Source organism: Euleptes europaea, chromosome 11 (genome assembly GCF_029931775.1).
Source record: "Euleptes europaea isolate rEulEur1 chromosome 11, rEulEur1.hap1, whole genome shotgun sequence".
NCBI classification, from domain to species: Eukaryota; Metazoa; Chordata; class Lepidosauria; order Squamata; family Sphaerodactylidae; genus Euleptes; species Euleptes europaea.
Window position 1 is genome coordinate 77251326 of NC_079322.1, and position 19916 is coordinate 77271241.

A 19916-nucleotide genomic window follows, 5' to 3' on the forward strand; every position below is an offset into this window, starting at 1 on the left:
TTTTAATTGAAGCCACAGTATTTATTTATTTTTATTTTATTACATTTCTACCCCGTCCTCCCCAGCCAAGGACAGGCTCAGAGCTTTTCGGTAAATGCTTTTCTGTTTCGATCTGTGGGTCAATATTAATATTTTTGGAAGGAGACAAATGTTTCCAGGAAAAGTGTTACTACAGGTTGAGTATCCGTTATCCAGACTGCTTGGGACCAGGAGGTCTGTATTTCGGATCTTTCTGCATTTCGGAATATTTGCATGTACATAATGATATATCTTGGGGATGGGACCCAAGTCTAAACATGAAATCCATTTATGTTTTATATATGTTTTCAACACAAAGCTTGAATGTAATTTGAAACAATATTTTAAATGATTTTGTGTACGTTGAACCATCAGAAAGCAAACAGGCATGCTGCTGGGAGCCTTTGAGTAATGCATGCATGCTGGCTCAAAAATTCTGGTTTTGGGATCAGACCAGATAGCAGATGTCCAGATAAGGGATACTCAACCTGTACAAATACTCACCTATCACTTCCTGAACCTGTTTGGCACCACTTGTTTCCGCTGGCACCAGCCAGGTGGGATAGCGGTTAAGAGCGGTGGTTTGGAGCGGTGGACTCTAATCTGGACAACCAGGTTTGATTCCCCACTCCTCCACATGAGCGGCCGACTCTAATGTGGTGAACCGGCTTGGTTCCCCCACTCCTCCACATGAAGCCAGCTGGGTGACCTTGAGCTAGTCACACGCTCTCAGCCCCACCGACCTCACAGGGTGTCTGTTGTGGGGAGGGAAGGGAAGGAGATTGTAAGCTGGTTTGATTCTGCCTTAAGTGGTAGAGAAAGTTGGCATATAAAAAACAACTCTTTTTCTTCTTCTTCCTATGCATGTCAAGTGGTTGATCCCGGCCAGTCAGAAATCCTGGGCCAAGCATGATGCTATCAGGACACTGTACAGCCAGTCAGCTGTGACTAGCTGATATGGGCAAATGCTTCAAAATTAGTGAGTTATATTCTGGTTATATTCTGGCCATAGCGCTGTTGTTTTTCTATATAACCTCCAGGTACTAGCTGGAGATCTCCTGCTATTACAACTGACCTCCAGCTGATAGAGCAATTGGACCCTATGGCATCAAAGTCCCTCCCCTCCCCAAACCCTGCCCTTCTCAGGCTCCATCCCAAAACCTCCTGCCAGTGGCAACCCTAGGAAAGAGGAACTGGAAGACAGAGGTGTCTCCGTTCCCAAAAGTCAGCTAAAGATCACAATGCTCTTTCTGTGTGTATTAAGTCCTGAAGCCCCTGTATTACTCCCGAAGGAAACACCGGGCTGTGATTTCACCAGAGCCGTTGCCAAACCATCTCCTACAGCGATCGAATGACTTGTTTTATCACAAACCTTTCCCGGGATTTTTAACAATCCGATCCTCGGAATGAGGCGGGGGAAGAGAAGATGGCCCAAACCTCCTGTCCTTTCCCCTGGTAAACAGTGTGTGTTTTCCCGTGAAGCGCGCTGGTGTTTATGTCCCCTTGCCAACAGCAAGACAATCCTCTGTCTAAGAGGAAAGCATCTCCAGATGTTTTGAAATAAAGGCTGAGTGATGGGAGGGAGGACCTCAACACCTCCGTAGAGAAAACTGCTCTGCTCAGCCCCGATGATGCCGGGAAAAGGCAAACGGAGGAGACGTATCATTTTCAGAGAGGGAGAGCGGTTCCCTGGGTGAAATTCGATCGCACTTCCATTGTTAGAAGTCAGGGAGGACCAAAGGCTTGAACTCTGTGTCCGCTTAAGCAGGCATGGTTCCTCCTTAAACGATTCCAGATTTAGCCTGGATCTCCTTTGATAAGCAGGACTAGATTAACCAGCGAGCATGTCTGGACATCTGCCCCCAGTTGCCTGTTTGGGAACACTTCCACAAAGGGTAGCCAAGAAGACAAATACAACACGGCGTATCGTATCAAGCCATTTGTAAACCTTCTACGGAGATCCACAAATAAAACAATTCTTTAAAAACACTTGGAAAGGAAATATATATCATCACTGTTACGCGAGGCTTTCTTTCTTCTCCTGGGGGTGTGGAGGGGAAAGCGAGCATCCTGACCCTTCCCATCAAAACCTAGCATGGGCCTAGTGTTGCCAACCTCCAGGTGGGGTCTGGAGTTAGGATTGCCAACCTCCAGGTACTAAGGGAACAACAGCACGAGGCTCATACGATTACAATGTTAAGCACACACAAAGTGTAATAAATTGTATATAAATAATAGTTTTTATATTCCAACTGAAAACAATCGCTAGGATGTGTATAATTATTGAAGATAATTATTAATAAGGGACATGTTGCTCCACGTGTCTGAAACAAATGAAACAAGAAAAGCCACTAAGGGCTAAATTATCGAAACACAGCCACGCAGGGCTTAAGGCATCAAGTACCTCCAGGTACTAGCTGGAGATCTCCTGCTATTACAGCTGATCTCCAGCCGATAGAGATCGGTTCCCCTGGAGAAATTGGCCGCTTTGGCAATTGGACTGTATGGCATTGAAATCACTCCCCTCCCCAAACCCCGCCCTCCTCAGGCTCCGCCCCAAAAACCTCCCGCCAGTGGCGAAGAGGGACCTGGCAACCCTACCTGGAGTTCTCCCAGAATTACCGCTGATCTCCGTACTAGGGTTGTGCAAAACAAATTTCGGTTAATTTCGGGTTCGGGGTTATTGGGCCTGATTTTTTTGGTAAACCCAAAGTATGCCGAATACCCATACCGGTAAATACGAGTATTCATCTTATTTTCAGGTTTACCAAAACTTTAGGCCCATTATAGTCTATGGGGATTATTTTGAAGCTCCTGGGGGGGTGCATTTTTGGAGGTAGAGTCCCCAAATTTATAGTGTGGCTGCAAGGGACTCTCCTTAGATGGTCATCAAAGTTTGGTGAACTTTGAGACAGGGGGTCCAATTTTATGGGCCCACAAAGGGGTCACCCCCATCCTGCAGGCATTTGCGAGCCAAGCTGTCCATTGGTTTTCAGGTTCAAAGGTTCAGCGTTGCCAAGGACTGGCGGAAAGCGCCGATTCCAGGCTGGCACCTCAAAGTCTGGGGGCTGCCTTAGTTTCTGGGTCATTTCTAGGGTTGCCAGCTCCAGGTTGGGAAATACCTGGAGATTTGGGGGTGGGGGGTCTGAGAAGGGTGGGGTTTGGAGAGGGGAGGGAGGGGACTTCAGTGCCATAGAGTCCAATTGCTAAAGCAGCCCTTTTCTCCAGGGGGACTGATCCCCAGATGGGATCTCTCATCTCTTTGGAAAGGGGAGGCCTTGTTCCACTTTGTGGCCCACGCCCTTCCTAGCCTCAAGGAAGATTTATAGCATGCAGAATTCCTGCAGTTCCCCGTCTCTAATCCTGACCTGTTTAGTTTTTCCCTATTATGCTTTAATTCCATCAGCTGCCCGCACAAACAGTAAATCTCAGGATAGGCCCCTTTCTCAGATTCATCCCCTCTTTTGGTCACTCCAGGCAGCCGTAAAGCCAATAAAAGGCATAAATATAATCTGTTTCCTCGTAACTCCGATAGCTGAGGAAAGAGACTCCGAGGATGGGGTTTTACGAGGCCCATAAAACCTCGCAACATCTGCCTTAACAAAAGGAGAGGAGAGAAAAAGCCCGTTAATGGATGCCAGCGGAATTATACACATGGCCTCGTTTCTAAGAACCGTGGGCCTTGAGCTGACTCTCCAAGGTGGACGATCTGGCAACTGAAGCGGGGTGGAAACCGGAGGCCAGGTGCCAAGGCAAACAGAAAGGGGCTCCTCCCGAGGGGCTGGCAGGCTGGCAGAGTTCAGTGTGGCCTTTTGACAGCTTTAACAAGCAATGTTGCTATGAACTTGCAGCAAGCGTGAAGGGATCCTACCCAATGAAGGGTGCCGGCGAATCGTAGGGTGCCTTCACACATGCCTGATAATGCACTGTCCATCCACTTCCAATGCACTTTGCAGCTGGATTTTACTGTGCGAAATGGCGAAATCCACTTGGAAGCGACCATTAAAGCGCATTGAAAGGGGATTGAAAGTGCATTATTCAGGCTGTGTGAAAGCGCCCAGAGTCCGAACGGCACTGTTGCCAGAGATGGGTGCAAAGGGCACCTCGCAGAAGTTACCGAAAGTTATCTAGACCCGTCCCTCTGCTCTCCCAAAGGGATCAAGTGATGCATTCAGCACACTTGATGGAATGCACATTCTCTTTGGGGAGGGGTTAAGGCTCAGTGGTAGAGCACCTGTTTGGCATGCAGAAGTTGCCAGGATCAATCCCTGCAATCTCCAGTTGGAAGGACCAACTTCCTTCCACTTGGAATACTGTGTACAGTTCTGGTCACCACACCTAAAAAAGCAGAGCTTGAGAAGGTGCAGAAAAGAGCAACCAAAATGATCAGGGGGCTAAGAGCAATTGCCTTATGAGTAGCAGTTAAACCGCTTAGGGCTGTTTAGCTTGGAAAGAAGGTGGGTAAGGGGAGACATCATAGAGGTCTGTAAGATTATACATGGTATGGAGGGTGAGAGATTCAAAACTGTTAAAAGGAAGGATTTCTTCACACAACACATAGTTAAATGGCGGAACTCCCTGCAACAGGATGTGGTGATGGTTGCCAGCTTGGACGGCTTTATCCCTAACCTAATTTCAATCCATGCTAGCCCCTAGGAGTCTTAACTTTTTTCCCATCATGGGCTCCTTTGCACCCAAGACAGACTCCTCTCAGAATTCACATAAGGAGTTTTTGCATTGCTCCCTGACATAAATATTAGCATTGTACCTTAAGGTTGCCATCCTCCAGGTAGGGCCTGGACATCTCCTGGACGTACAGCTGATTTCCAGAGGACAGAGGTCACTTCCCATGGAGAAAATTGCTATTCAAGAGGGCAGACTCTATGGCACTGAGGTTCTTCTGTTCCCCAAACCCCACCCTCCCAAGGCTACATCCCCAAATCTCACACATGAACGCACATAGAATCATAAAGGTGGAAGGGACCACCTGGGTCATCTAGCCCAACCCCCTGTACAATGCAGGAAATTTACAACTACCTCCCTCCCACACACCCCGTAACCCTTACTCCATGCTCAGAAGATGACAAAAAAAACAACCCTCTAGGATCTTTGGCCAGTCTGGAAGCTGCCATATACTGAATGAGACCCTTGGTCCATCAAAGTCAGTATTGTCTACTCAGATTGGAAGCAGCTCTCCAGGGTCTCAGGCGAGGGTTGCCAGGTCCCTTTTCGCCACCAGCAGGAGGCTTTTTGGGGTGGAGCCTGAGGAAGTTTGAGGAGGGGAGGGACTTTGCCATAGAGTCCAATTGCCAAAGCGGCCATTTTCCTTTCCTTTTATCCCTTAGAAGCTCCTTGATCAATTGATCTTGAGCAGCATATATCTAGTGTTGGAGGGATATAAGGACTGAAACAAATCTTGCTACTGACAATGTAGCCTTGGGCCATTTTCTCCAGGTGAACTGATCTCTGTCGGCTGGAGATCAGTTGTAATAGAAGATCTCCAGATAGTACCTGGAGGTTGGCAACCCTATCTCAGGCTGAGCTCTTTCACATCACCTACCACCTGGTACAAGGGATACCAGGGTCCAGGTGGGACCTGGAGAATCCCTCGGAATTACAGCTTATCTCCAGACTACAGAGATCTGTTCCTCTGGAGAAAATGGATACTTTGGAGGGTGGACTCTATGGCCTTGTACCCCACCGAAGTCCCTGTCTTTCCCAGGCTCTGCCACCAAATCCCAACCTGGATCTGGCAACCTCACCCCCAATCCCACGCTAGTGGCCCGGGGCAGGGGGAAACCTGAAAAGTCTACCTGGTACTTTCAACTGGAGATGCCGGGGCTTGAACCTGGGACCTTCTGAATGCAAAGCCAAGACTCTTCCCCTGAGCCACAGACCCCCCCCCTCAATCTCCAGGCATTTCCCAACCCACAGCTGGCAAACCGATACGTACCCCCTTGAAACTGTTAGAAAATGTGGACTTCTCGGCACCATCTGCCTCATTCAAAGATAAGTTAGGCAGATGCTCCTGATACTGTGCAGCCAAGAGAGCCATAAATGCTAATGCTCTGTTAATCCACAAGCCTGTTGTAAAGTTTGAGGTTGCTATCATTTAAAGCATTTAGCATAGCAGGAAGGCAGAAATAATGGCGCTTTAGGCTTCCAGATGGCATCCTTGCTCCTCAGCGTCCGTATGCATCCACTCCATTTCGATGCACGCTCGCCCTACCGCCCCAAAAATCTCTGGGTCATCAGATGGCTCCACAAATAGACTTTGAGATATTACTCTGGGTCATGATAACTGGCGTGATAGAAGCCATGGTTCTTATGGTAAGGAGCAATCCTCGCATATGCAGAGATCTTCTTTGTGTGTGTTAAGTGCCGTCAAGTAGCTTCTGAATCATGGTGACCCTATGAATCAATTTCCTCCAAAATGTCCTATCAATTACAGCCTTTTTAGTGCTCAGCAAAAGAGCTGTTGTTATTCTTCTCTTCGGGACAGCAGGTGAAGGCAGTGCAGGGAGTGGGGAGATAAGAACATAAGAACATCAGGAAAGCCCTGTTGGATCAGACCAAGGCCCATCAATAGGGTTGCCAACCTCGAGGTAGTAGCTGGAGATCTCCCGCTGTTACGACTGATCTCCAGCCAATAGAGATCACTTCACCTGGAGCAAATGGCTGTTTTGGCAGTTGGACTCTATGGCATTGAAGTCCCTGCCCTCTCCAAACCCTGCCCTCCTCAGGCTCTGCCCCCAAAATCTCCAGGTATTTCCCAGCTTGGAGCTGGCAACCCTACCCATCAGGTCCAGCAGTCTGTTTACACAGTGGCCAACCAGGTGCCTCTAGGAAACCCACAAACAAGACAGCAGCAGCAGCAGCATCCTGCCTGTGTTCCATAGCACCTAATTTAATAGGCATGCTTCTCTGATCCTGGAGAGAATATAATAGGCATGCTCCTCTGATCCTGTTTTTTAAAAATTATATGTGAAATATTGTTGATAAGGAATTCAATGCCCTACAGTCCAATTGCCAAAGTGGCCATTTTCTCCAGGGGAACTGATCTCTATCGGCTGGAGATCAGTTGTAATAGCGGGAGATCTCCAGCTACCACCTGGAGTCTGGCGACCCTAATTATCGATGAAGCCTCTAATATTCCACTGTTGCTGTTGTGTTACATTACTGCTGGGAACAAAACTGGTATTCTACCTTTGTGGTTAGCTCCTTAAAAAAAAACAACAGGTAGACACTATTTTCATCGTAAAGAATGTGGTTTGAAACCGATTTCCTGTAAAGCTGAAGCTGGAAAGGTTTTAAAATAAATAAATCTCCCCTCGCCAGCTGGCCCAGCTGGGGCTACGGTAACAGAGCAGCAAACGGGGGCAGCCAGGTGGGTGCATGCCAAGGAGGTGGGAGGAATCAGAAGGTCTAACATTGGCATACAAAGAGGACGGGAGGGGAAAGGAGAGCAGCAGGACATGGTAGACCTAGAAGGGTCGTCAATTAGGTTTACCAACCTCCAGGGACTAGCTGAAGATCTCCTGCTATTACAACTGATCTCCAGCTGATAGAGATCAGTTCACCAGAAGAAAATGGCCGCTTTCGCCATTGGACTCTATGGCATTGAAGTCCCTCCCCTCCCCAAACCCCGTCCTCCTCAGGCTGTGCCTCAAAAACCTCCCGCTGGTGGCGAAGAGGGACCTGGCAACCCTATCGTCAGTCCCCAAGGTCAGATGCTCTCCATGCATTGGCTGACCACAGAGGGATGCCAAAAGCATTGCAGATAGAATCCGGATGGAGAACCAGGTGGATCTTGAGGTTCGTGAGAATCATAGAATCATAGAGTTGGAAGGGACCACCAGGGTCATCTAGTCCAACCCCCTGCATAATGCAGGACATTCACAACTAGTTTTGGTTGATAATAAATGTTATGCCGCCTGGTCTAATATGTATGTTATAAGGAAGTTCTGGGTAATTAGCATTTGCTACTTTGGTTTGAGTAATTAGCATTTGGTTTGGGTACATGGCATTTGCTTTGATTAATTTAATAGCTACATTTGATATTTTTAACAGAAATTATTATTTTAACTACACTCCTTGGATGTGTGCTTATACATTTCTAAATATAGTTTAGCAACACTCACTTGGATTGTAAGTAGCCAAAATATTATTTTTGAATTGGAATTTTTTAAAGCCAAAATGCTTAACTTATCTATGTATTCTTTATTTGTTTATTTGTTTATTTGTTTCCAGACATCTTCTAATACATACCTGTGATGACACTAAATGAAAATATTTGTATTAGAAATTTTATGCATGCAAAATATGTTGTATTAGACCACTGAGGAAAGCCTGAGGGGCAAAACACGTTTGGCATGTGGTTTTAATTATCAACCCTTTATCTGTTGCCATATGGGCTGGTTTTTAATATCATAGACTCATAGAGTTGGAAGGGGCCATGCAGGCCCTCTAGTCCAACCCCCTACTTAATGCAGGATCAGTCTAGAACATCCCTGACAAGTGCTTCTCCAGCCTCTGCTTGAAGACTGCCAGTGAGGGGGAGCCCACAACCTCCCTAGGTAGCTGATTCCACTGTCAAACAACTCTTACTGTAAAAAATGTTTTCCTAATATCCAGCCGGTACCTTTTTGCCCGCAATTTGAACCCATTATTGCGAGTCCTCTCCTCAGTTGCCAACAGGAACAGTTCCCTGCCCTTCTCTAAGTGACAGCCCTTCAAAGAGAGCAATCATAATATATGCATAATATAGACATAAGCACTTTATAATAAATATATTTCATTGTTTAGAATAATAGAATCATAGAGTTAGAAGGGACCATCAGGGTCATCTAGTCCAACCCCCTGCACAATGCAGGAAATTGACATCTACCTCCCCGCCACACCCCCAGTGACCCATACTCCCTGCCCAGAAGATGGCCAAGATGCCCTCCCTCTCATCATCTGCCTAAGGTCATAGATCAGCATTGCTGGCAGATGGCCATCTAGCCTCTGCTTAAAAACCTCCAGGGAAGGAGAGCTCACCACCTCCCGAGGAAGCCTGTTCCACTGAGGAACTGCTCTAACTGTTAGAAATTCTTCCTAACTTCAGCTAGAGATGCTGGACTGAGCGCCCCTTTCTTCGGGGGCTCCTGAAGAACCCAAGAAACGTTCAAATCTGGGATGCATCCTGCACCCCTACCCGGATCCTAAATAGTGGACCGGGGATCAGGAACTCTCCTGCAGCCTTGAAGAGCGGTTTGACCCCCATTTTTCTGAGAGAGGACAACTCTAGGGGAACTGTGCGAGGTCCCGCGGGCATTGAGGGGAAAATACAATGCCGCGAACATCTCTTTGGATTTAGGCTCAGTCCTCCTCTACCTATTACCACCTAAGCAACTACACAGAAGCAAGAATACCTACTCTTCTAAAATCTGAGTAAGTTATAAAAGCTCTTTCGTTTTACCTGGATTTGGAGGATCTGAAGAATTGGCAAATACATCTATCAAATCCGTGCCTCCCCACCTGATGTATAAATGACTCTTACAAAACAAAACAAAATCAGATAAACCGGCAGGAATTCTATCAATTTGATCAGTGGGTAGACATAACAAACAGGAGCTTTTGAAAGATGTTACAACTACCAATCAGATACTTTGACGTTGAAAGGGGAGGGAGGAAGAATCCCCCCTCCTTAGTTGTCGTCTTTCCGCCTTCCTTGTTTAATGCCATCGCGAGACTGTAACAGACTGTGAGATCGTGAGACCGGAAGTGTGTTTCCCTTGTGTAACTGGCAAATCACTCCCAAGTTCCTGGAAGAGGAGGTAACGAAAGGTCCACGGTTCTACCTCTTTATGGGTATATCCTGTTCTTTGCCGCAGTCTATACTAGCGTGTTTTCAACTTGATGGTATTTAACATCAAAATCTACCCACAATACAGGCATCCTGCTGAATCACCTACAAATTTTTCTATTTTTTGGCTTATTTGCCCGGACTTTAACAACTCACTAACAAAAATTTTAAAAGTAGCAAGCATGGAACGTGCGATTAAACAGATGGATCAACTAATTGCCATGACAAACACCATATATCAATCTGTCAACCAAAAGCTGGATTCTATTTTGGATGTACTTAAAGACATAAAGGACCAAGCTAATACAACGAAGTTAGATGTGATAGCAGCGGATTTTCCAAGTGAGAAGATGGCTCAAGATCAGGAAATTCCCACAAAGGAAAAGGAGAGCCAGGATAAACAACAAGACAGTGCATCCTCTCAACAGGAAACTGCAACAGACCAGCTGCTTACGAAGGATATGAACGTGAGAGACCTTGACTTTTATCTTTACAAACTGCCTGAAGAATTCTTTGAAATTAGCTTGGAGGACTTGAAGGGTGGTAAGGTTGGAGCTACCGGGGTTTCCTTTTATGAACTTGGAATTGAAGAAACTACAATGCAGATGTACGATGAGAACTCTATGCTTGCAGAGGGAATTTTACCAAACATTTCCAAGGATGCTCTCCGGTGTTTGGAGTCAATGAAGAAAAGTGGAAGACGCTGGAAATTCCGGACAAAAGAGTCTAGTTTTGTTTTCTGGAAATAGACAAGGGACTGGTTAAAAGGCTTGATTTTGGCAATAATGGTAGAATTTACTATATTGATACATTATAAAGACAATTTACAATGAATAGGTGTAGGGAGACATGGAGGGTTTACGGAGGTATCGTTTTATGAAGAAGATGATAATCTTTACTTATTGATCTAATCCATTTATTATTAGTGAGATTTATTAACCTTCCTTTTTTCTGAGATAATATTAACCACCTTTTAATGATTACATTCAATATCATATTTTTAAAACTGTATGAGATTTAGTTCAATGAGTGTAATTAGAAATATTAGGATTAGAATCGTAGATACCAAAGAGTATACAGATTTATAAATGGATGGAGGAAGATGTAGGGGAAGTCCTGTTATATTTTTTCTTTTCTTTCTCTTTATCTTTATATGTTAACTTGTTTCAGAAAAATAATAAAAATTATTTTTTAAAAAAAGAAAATTCTTCCTAATGTCTAAACGGAAACTCTTTTGATTTAATTTCAGCCCATTGGTTCTAGTCCGACCTCCTGGGGCAACAGAAAACAACCCGGCACCCTCCTCTCTATGACAGCCCTTCAAGTACTTGAAGATGGTTATCATATCACCTCTCAGTTTTATTAAGATCTTGTTTTACCGAACCTTTTAGGTACCCAACCCTAGTTCACAGACCCCTTTTGGGTCTCACCCCAGAGTCTGAGCTTTCCGGCCTTAACTGGTTTCTTTCATCAGTGGGATTGCTAAATCCTGCTCTTGAACGAAGCCATTTCCAAGTGCTACGCGGACATCTCAAAGCGTCTCTCAATCTCACAGGCAAACTCACCAGCCAGTTCTCGCCCTGATTCTTGGAGCGAGTGCTGCAGGATTTAAAAAAAAAAAAAATACTCAACTGTGTTTGCTTTTTACTGTTTTTTGTCCAGTTGCCAAAGAGGCCCTGACAAAAAAGACAGTGTTATCCCTGAAAACGAAGCCCATAAACAAGAGCGAATATGACCTCTCCTCGGAGGTTTGGGGTTTACTTTAGCGGCTGGGAGATCAGCCAGCAAAATGGATATGCCGAAAAACCATTATCATAATTATCCCGTGTCCTTCGATCGGTGGGCCAGGTAGGAGAAGGGCAGACAGCAAAACTGATTGCCCAGGCTCTGGTTGGGTTCTCGATCTCCTCGTGCTCCGCTCGCAAACCGTTGTGTGCTTCTACGATTTCTTTTTCTGCGCCAAAATGTTTTGACGGGAAAACAGCTGTGATCTGCAGCTTGGGAGAAAGAAATGATGAGATACCCGGAGGGGGGGGGGGACGGACAAGGAGAAAAACCCCAAGGGTCCAAACGTCATTTTGATAGCATATGACACTGAGAAGGAAAAAGACATGTCCTCCAGTCCTATTCCTTCTCCAGATCTTCTCCTCAGAGTCAGTGATAATGTTTGCCTAGAAATTACAGTTCGGTGCAATTCTTAGTTCCTTGCAGTTCCCTGAGAGCCAGCGTGGCGTAGTAGTTAAGAGCAGTGGTTTGGAGCAGAGGACTCTGATCTGGAGAACCGGGTTTGATTCCCCACTCCTCCACATGAGCGGTGGACGCCGATCTGGTGAACTGCACGTGAAGCCAGCTGGGTGACCTTGGGCTAGTCACATACTCTCACCCCCACCTACCTCACAGGGGAGGGGGTGGGAAGGGGAAGGGAAGGTGATTGTAAGCCAGTTTGATTCTTCCTTAAGTGGTAGAGAAAGTCAGTATATAAAAACCAATTCTTCTTTTCTTCTTCTCCTCCTCCTTCTCCTTCTTCTAATCACCTTTGTGTCAAAGTGAGACGAGATGGCAGTCTTTAAGCAGAGGCTGGACAAGCACTTGTCAGGGATGGTCTAGGCTGATCCTGCATTGAGCAGGGGGTTGGACGGGATGATCTTGGAATTATATCATCTGCACGTCTGCTACGTTCTCCCCCTGCCCCGTGGTGTACATCCTCTGCCATCGTGAGTTCTTTGAGCTTGGCACGCTCCTGCTGATCTGGCGAAGGCATGCCCCTCGCTCTGACTAGGGCGCTTGTTACCTACAGAATGGCCGGACAGCTCACCCCTCCCCGGGCCTCCTCGCCAGCCCTGACACTCAGAATTCTCCCCTTGCTACCAGCAGGTGTTAGCTTTCGGAGAGAAATCTTCTGTGTAGGGTTGCCAGCTCTGGGTTGGGAAATTTCCAGAGATTTGGGGATGGAACCTGGGGAGGGTGAGGTTTTAGGGAGGAGAAGGGCCTCGGCGGGGTAGAATGCCGTAGAGCCCACCCTCCAAAGCAGCCATTTTCTCTAGGGGGACTGATGCCTGTAATCCGGAGAACAGTTGTAATCTCAGGGGTTCTCCAGGCCCCACCTGGAGGTTGGCAACCCTACCTGCTGAGGTCCTTTCCCGCGCCCCACCCAATCCCATCCTTTGCAGGCAGTCTTAAGCATCACCCAGAAACAAGAAGGGCGGGGTGTGTGTGAATATGTTTCAGGCTCTGATATTGAAACCTCTCGTCTTCTTTCTGAGGGAAAAAAGAAAGAATAATGGCAGCTTTCGATTACAAGTGTCAAAACCAGCCGTCAATCCAATGTCTGCCACCAAATGGGATACCCAGGTCCCTTAAAAGGATACCCGTAAAGGATGTCGCATCCCTTTGAGGACTCGGCTTTGGCGCGGTTGCGTCTTTTGCGCCACCCGGTCGTCAGTGTTTGTTCTGGGACTTAGCGGGATGCTGTTGACGGAGGGCCGCTGCCACATGGGAAAGGGGATGGATGGCGGCAGAGAGGGAAGCCCTCTGGTATTTATAAACCTGCTGGCATTTTGGAGGCGGCGGGGAAGAGAGATGCGTTCAGAAGCCGCGAGGCTCAGCTGTTGTCTCGTGTTATATTTATCGGCGCGGCTATCCGAAGGGTCCCAGGGCCAGGAGAGTCTTGCTTAATGGGATTCTTTGGATAGCTGGAAGCATTGCGCACGCGGGCAGGCTGCCAGGGGAATTGCGTACGTCTGTGCATTCGCGTGTCTGAGTGTTTACACTGACCTCCCATTCTGTTGCAAATTAGGAACGCTTCCGTAATTCTCGTCCAAATGCCTCCACGGGTTTTGGCTTTTCCACTGACCCAAGGGTGGATCCAGCCAACCATGGGAACTCTTCCTCCACTCCTCTTCTTACTACCGCCCCCCTCCCACATAGCTTTTGCCCATTCGGATCCCGTGACCCCCAGCATAGCAGTTTTGGTGGTCCAGGGGACCCTTCTTCCCTGGTTGGATCCAGAGTTGTGCCGATTGATTGCCACTTTGGGGTCAGGAAAGAGTTTTCCTCCAGGCCAAATTGGGCAGGGATCCTAGAGTGTTTTGTTTTTTGCCTTCCTCTGGGCATACAGCAGGGTTCACTGGGAGAGGTTGGGGGGAAGTAGTTGTGAATGTCCAGCTTTGAACAGGGGCTTGGACTAGATGACCCTTGAGATCCCTTCCAGATCTATGTTTCTAAACACTTATCAAGTGAGGACTTAAGCACTTACAGAGAGGGGGGCCGCGTTCTGTGCCATTGCTAACAATTGCCGCTTTTAAAGGAGCCTGCTAACTTTATAAAAGGCAACCTATAGTGAGGTTGGTATTCCTCTTCGTCTCTCAGCTCTCAGCAAAGATTGGGTCTCTGTGTCCCTTTTTTGTGCTGGCCTCTTTAAAGAAGGCAAATGTTTTCTTGCCCCTGTTCTTGCACGGCCCCGAAAGGTGCTGTGGCTGGGTGGTAGAACCTCTGCTTGGCATGCAAAAGGGCCCAGGTTCAATCCCGGGCAGGTAGCAGGTGATGGGAAAGACCTTTCTCTGCCTGAGACCCTGGAGAGCTGCTGCCAGTCTGAGTAGACAGTAACCGATGTCGACAGACCAATGGTCTGATTCAGTATATGGCAGCTCCATGTGTATTCTAGATAGCTGAAATTGTAACAAGCCCCCCGGTCGCTTCCTGACTCCCTTCAACAACTTTTTTTGCTGAATGTTATGTCATATGAAGTGTCTTGATGGGAAGTGGAATTAGGCCAGGTGCAAAGGCAACGGGGGGACCTGGCTCAGTATCGTGATTATTATTCACTCAGGCTGTCAAACAATCAAATAAATTTTGGAAGATTTCTCACCTGCCCATTAGCTGCTCAATTAACTGCTCAATTAAACCAATTAAATTTCAATACATTTGTATCTCATCCAAAATGCAATACAGATGCCCTTTGGAGATGTTACAGGATACGGTAATATATATTATTAACATTAATATTGGTGGTGGTGGAAAGTGCCGGTGACTTATGGTGACCCCTTCGGGTTTTCCAGGCAAGAGACATTCAGGGGTGGTTCGTCCTTGCCTGCCTCTGCCTACCAACTCTGGACTTCCTTGGTGGTCTCCCAGCCGCGTACAAACCAGGGTCGACTCTGCTTAGCTTCCGAAATCTGATGAGAGGAGGCTAGCCTTGGCCATCCAGATCAAGGCATGAGATGTTCAGAGGTGGTTTGCCATTCCTTGCCTCTGCGTACCAACCCTGGACTTCCTTGGTGGTCTCCCATCCCAAATACTAGCCAGGGCCACCCCTGCTTACCTTCCAAGATCTGATGAGATTGGGCTACCCTGGGACACCCAGGTCAAGCCGACGTTAGTATTGCTTCACCTTATATACGGTATGATGTGTATATGTCATTATCCTACCACTCTGCTTCCCCAAGTTTGGAGCCTCCAGGAGCCTCAAGAACCTTTCTCAGGTAGAAGCAACACAGCAGAACCTAATATCCCTGGAAGTGGAAAGTGCCGTTAAGTCTCAGCCAACCTATGGTGACCCCATAGGGTTTTCAAAGCAACAGATGTGCAGAGGTGGTTTGCCATTGCCTGCCTCTGCGTAGCAACCCTGGACTTCCTTGGTGGTCTTCCAGCGAAGTACTAACCAGGATCGACTCTGCTTAGCTTCTGAAATCTGATGAAAACAGGCTAGCCTTGGCCATCCAGATCAAGGCAAGAGACCTCCAGAGGCCATTGCCTGCCTCTGCATAGCAACCCTGGACTTCCTTGGTAGTCTCCCAGTGAAGTACTAACCAGGGTCTACACATGAACGCATGAAGCTGCCTTCTACTGAATCAGACCCTCGGTCCATCGAAGTCAGTATTGGCTACTCAGACCGCCAGCGGCTCTCCAGGGTCTCAGGCAGAGATCAGGCAGAGATCTACCATGCTCAGCTTCCAAGATAAGATGAAAACAGGCCAGCCTGGGCCATCAGGGTATAAAATCAATGCTAATAGCAGTGGTCAGCAATGCAAACCTGTGCAGAGTTAGACTTAGAAGGGTGTGACTCTGCTTAGGGTGGTGCTACAAAAATTCCCCCATCCTTCGATTAATCACCGCAAAGCCTTCCGCATGACCTTGCATGCCAGGCGGGTTCAAGATATTTTGCTGCCTGAGACAGAACATAAGAACATAATAACATAATGACCCTTCTTGCCCTCTCCCCCCCAGCCCCCCCTTAAAAACGGTGCAGCCAGCCAAGCGTGCCATACATGGCTTCTAAAACTTCACATCTTCTCTTGGAAGATGCATGACATGGCATCATATCCCTCTGAACTCCCTCCCCATAAGCCACCTTCCCCACTCCTCTAGGGTTGTCAACCTCCAGGTGGTGACTGGAGATCTCCCACTATTACAACCAATCTCCGGGCGACAGAAATCAGTTCCCCTGGAGAAAATGGCCGCTTTGGAAGGTGGACTCTATGTCATTATACCCCATTGAATTCCCACCCCCTAACCCGACCTTTCTCAGGCTCCACCCCCCAAATTTCCAGGTATCTCCCAACCCGGAGCTGGCAACCCTACACTCTCCGCCCCAAAATCTCCAGGAATTTGACAAGCCTGGCTTGTAGTATGAAGTGAAGGCATTCTAGAGAATGGCAAGTGAGGGATAACTTTGGCCACCAGTTTTGACCGATGATTATAAACGTTGTACAGTTTATTCATTTGTCGCCCCGCTTGTTCCTTGTTTACAAAGTTTTCCTCCCTGAATCTTCTAACCGGTGGTCTTGATCTCTCTTGCTCCCTCTGTTTGCAGGACGATCCTGACGACGTTTTGACGAAGGAGGAGCAGATCTTCCTGCTGCTAAAAGCCAAGGCCAGGTGCGAGCGGCATTTGAAAGCCAAGGGACCCCGAGTGCATGGTGAGTGAGCCCCACCTCCAGACCAAACCGTGTGGATCGTAGCAAAGAACCGAAGAGTATTTCTTGATCTAGCTGCCTCCAGAACTGCACATGGTACTCCAGGTGCAGCCTGACCAATGCTGTGTAGAGCGGGACTATGACATCTTGCGAGGTCATAGATGTTGGATGTTGTGCCCCTGTTGATACACCCCAAGACTGCGTTAGCCTTTTTTGCCGCCGCATCATGCTGACCGCACATATTTAGCTTACGGTCCACCCGTACCCCAAGATCTTGTTCACACACACTGTTCCCCGAAAGTGTATCCCCCATCCAATATGCATGCTTCTCATTTTGGTTATCCAGCTGTAGAACTCTGCCCTTGTCCATGTTGAACTGCATCTTGTTTGCATCCGCCCACTTTTCCAGCATGTTCAAATCTCATTGAATTCTATCTCTGTCTTCCGGGGTGTTTGCTACTCCTCCCAATTTGGTGTCACCTCCCAAAAAAATGTATAGTGCCATACACACTCCGGCCCCCATTTTCTCCGGGGGAAATGATCTGTACTGTCTGGGAATCAGCTGGAATTCCAGGAGACATCCAGGCACCACCTGGAGGCTTGGCAACCCAAAGAATTACCCAGGCATTAATGTCCGCCCCTCCCGGCACAGGGAAGCGGCTACTTTGCTCTCTCCTTTTCTATTTCCAGCATCTTTTAATTGCCGCCAGATGCACACACACACACACACACAGAGTTTGTGTGTGAAAGACGCCACTCTTCCCCGTTGTGGAGTTTGCAGCTGTTCTTCATTGGGACCCTGGATGGGGCTTTCAGCCACTCTGCTGACGTCTCCCCCATATTTCTCGCTGGAGCCGTGGGGCTAGCCAGGCAGGAATCGACATTTCCTCGTTACGCAAACATCCCTTCTAAAAACCATCTTTAAAAAAAAACATTCTGCTCATTTCAGGCCTCTTGCTTCTCTTTGGCACTTTCCCCACCTACCGAAAACCACATCCTCGATGGCTCTGCATATTGTGTCCACCCACGGCCCAATTAACACTTCACTGAGGCCCACGGCTTGGGGAGGATTTTCCCTTTCTGTCCTTGGAGCTGAACTCAAAAAAGGGGAAGGTTTTGCCACAACTGACCCCACAGGGCTGTTGTGAGGCTAAGATGAGGATGAACCACATTCCCCACTTAGAGAGCCTTGGAGGAAGGCTGGGATGGATAGATAGAAATGGGTGCCATATTTGCCGCCTCCAAACCCCAGTCTAGGCTTGCCAACTCCAGGCTAGGGAAGTCCTGGTGATTTGGGGATGGAACCTGGTGAGGGTGGGGTTTGTGGAGGGGAGGGAACTGAGCAGGGTATAATGTCAGGTTGTCAGGTCCCCCCTGGCCACCGGCAGGAGACAGGGGGTAGGATTAGAATCACAGAGTTGGAAGGGACCACCAGGGTCATCTAGTACACCCCCTGCACAATGCAGGAACTTCACAACTACCTCCCCCCCCCACACCCCCAGAGACCCATAATAATAGAATAATAGAACCCATAATACTAGAACACAGGGTCATCTGCTGAAGCTGGAGGGGGAGAGATTCAAAACAGATAAAAGGAAGTATTTCTTCACACAAGGCATGTTTAAATTGGTGGACATGTTCACAGAAGAAAGAGCTAGCCATGGCTACTAGTCAAAATGGCTACTAGTCATGATGCATACCTATTCTCTCCAGGAACAAAGGTGCATGCCTGTTATATGAGGTGCTTTGGAACACAGACAGGATAATGCTGCTGAGGTCGTCTTGTTTGTGGGCTTCCTAGAGGCACCCGGTTGGCCACTGAGTGAACAGACTTCTGGACTTGATGGGCCTTGGCCTGATCCAGCAGGGCTTTTCTTATGTTCTTATTACCCCTACTCCATGCCCAGAAGATTGGAGGAATCCTGACCCTTCTTGGTGCCTTGAGTTTTTTGAAGTGACAGCCTCTCTTCCTGGATTAGAAGAACAGGATTGAGTCTCTTATGTACTACAGTGGGCAACCCTACCAGTCTCTCTCAGTCTTACATGAAGCAGCCTTACACTGAATCAAACTCTTGGTCCATCAAGGTCAGTATGGTCTACTCAGACTAGCAGCTGCTCTCCAGAGTCTCAAGCGGAGGTCTTTCACATCACCTACCTGCCTAGTTCCTTTAACTGGAGATTCTGGGGATTGAACCTGGGACCTTCTACATGCCAAGCAGATGGACTATCACTGAGCCACAATCCATCACATGAAGTTGCCTTCTACTGAATCAGACCCTTGGTCCATCAAGGTCGGCATGGTCTACTCAGACTGGTAGCAGCTCTTCAGGGTCAAGGTGAATGTCTTTCACATCACCTACTGCTTGGTTCTTTTCAACTGGAGATGCTGGGGATTGAACCTGAGACCTTCTGCATGCCAAGCAGATGTTCTACCACTGAACCTCACATATCTCAGGAAAAGAGAATGATATAGGTTGTTTATGCGTGGGAGTTTTACCTGAGGTTCGTTGCTCACTGGACTCACACTTTCCTATTGGGAATCTATGCACCAGCAGTCTCCAAGCTCAAATCAAGTGCCCGCCATTTGAAATGCTGCTTTGTAATTTGTTTACTTAGCAGAGCTTACTGTGAGAGAAAAGTGCCCTCCCCCCCAAAAAAACCAATTGCAGCATAACAAAGCATTTTAAGAACAAAAAAATGGAGCAATCAGTTTTAAAAAGCCTTTCTTCTCCTCAGAAAGAGCTCACAGAAAACAGGAAGCATTTGAATCCCCACCTCTTTACACACTGCTTTGTAATTGGCTGTGAGCGAATCCAACCTTGCATGTCCCGCACTTTGCCTTATGCATGGGGATTTCACCCGGGCTGAGCTCAGGAGACAGGGAAGAATCAGGTTAACAGAGGAATGGGAAGTCCCAGGATTATTGAGGGCTGGCAGCGAGGTCATCTCTAATGGATGGAAAACTCATGCATAACTCCAAAGAACCAAGACAGACCTGGGGTGAATGTGAGTGAAAGTACCCATGCATAAATAACCAGAGACTGATGAGCATGCTCAGTTCAGTTCTTGGGGGAAAGTTTCCATTGAAGGCAGCAAGGAAGGCGAATGTTAATGAGCAGGAGAGCATTTTTCAGAGC

The 19916-nt window shown here is 47.5% G+C and overlaps 1 protein-coding gene across 1 annotated transcript in view; it reads left to right on the forward strand.

Annotated features, from left to right (window-relative positions):
- Positions 1-19916, forward strand: part of PTH1R (parathyroid hormone 1 receptor) — a 124422-nt gene that overhangs the window by 55856 nt on the left and 48650 nt on the right. The window contains exon 2 of the mRNA XM_056857658.1: positions 16677-16782. Within this exon, the coding sequence (XP_056713636.1) occupies positions 16677-16782 (106 nt within the window). The remainder of the gene's footprint in view (positions 1-16676; positions 16783-19916) is intronic.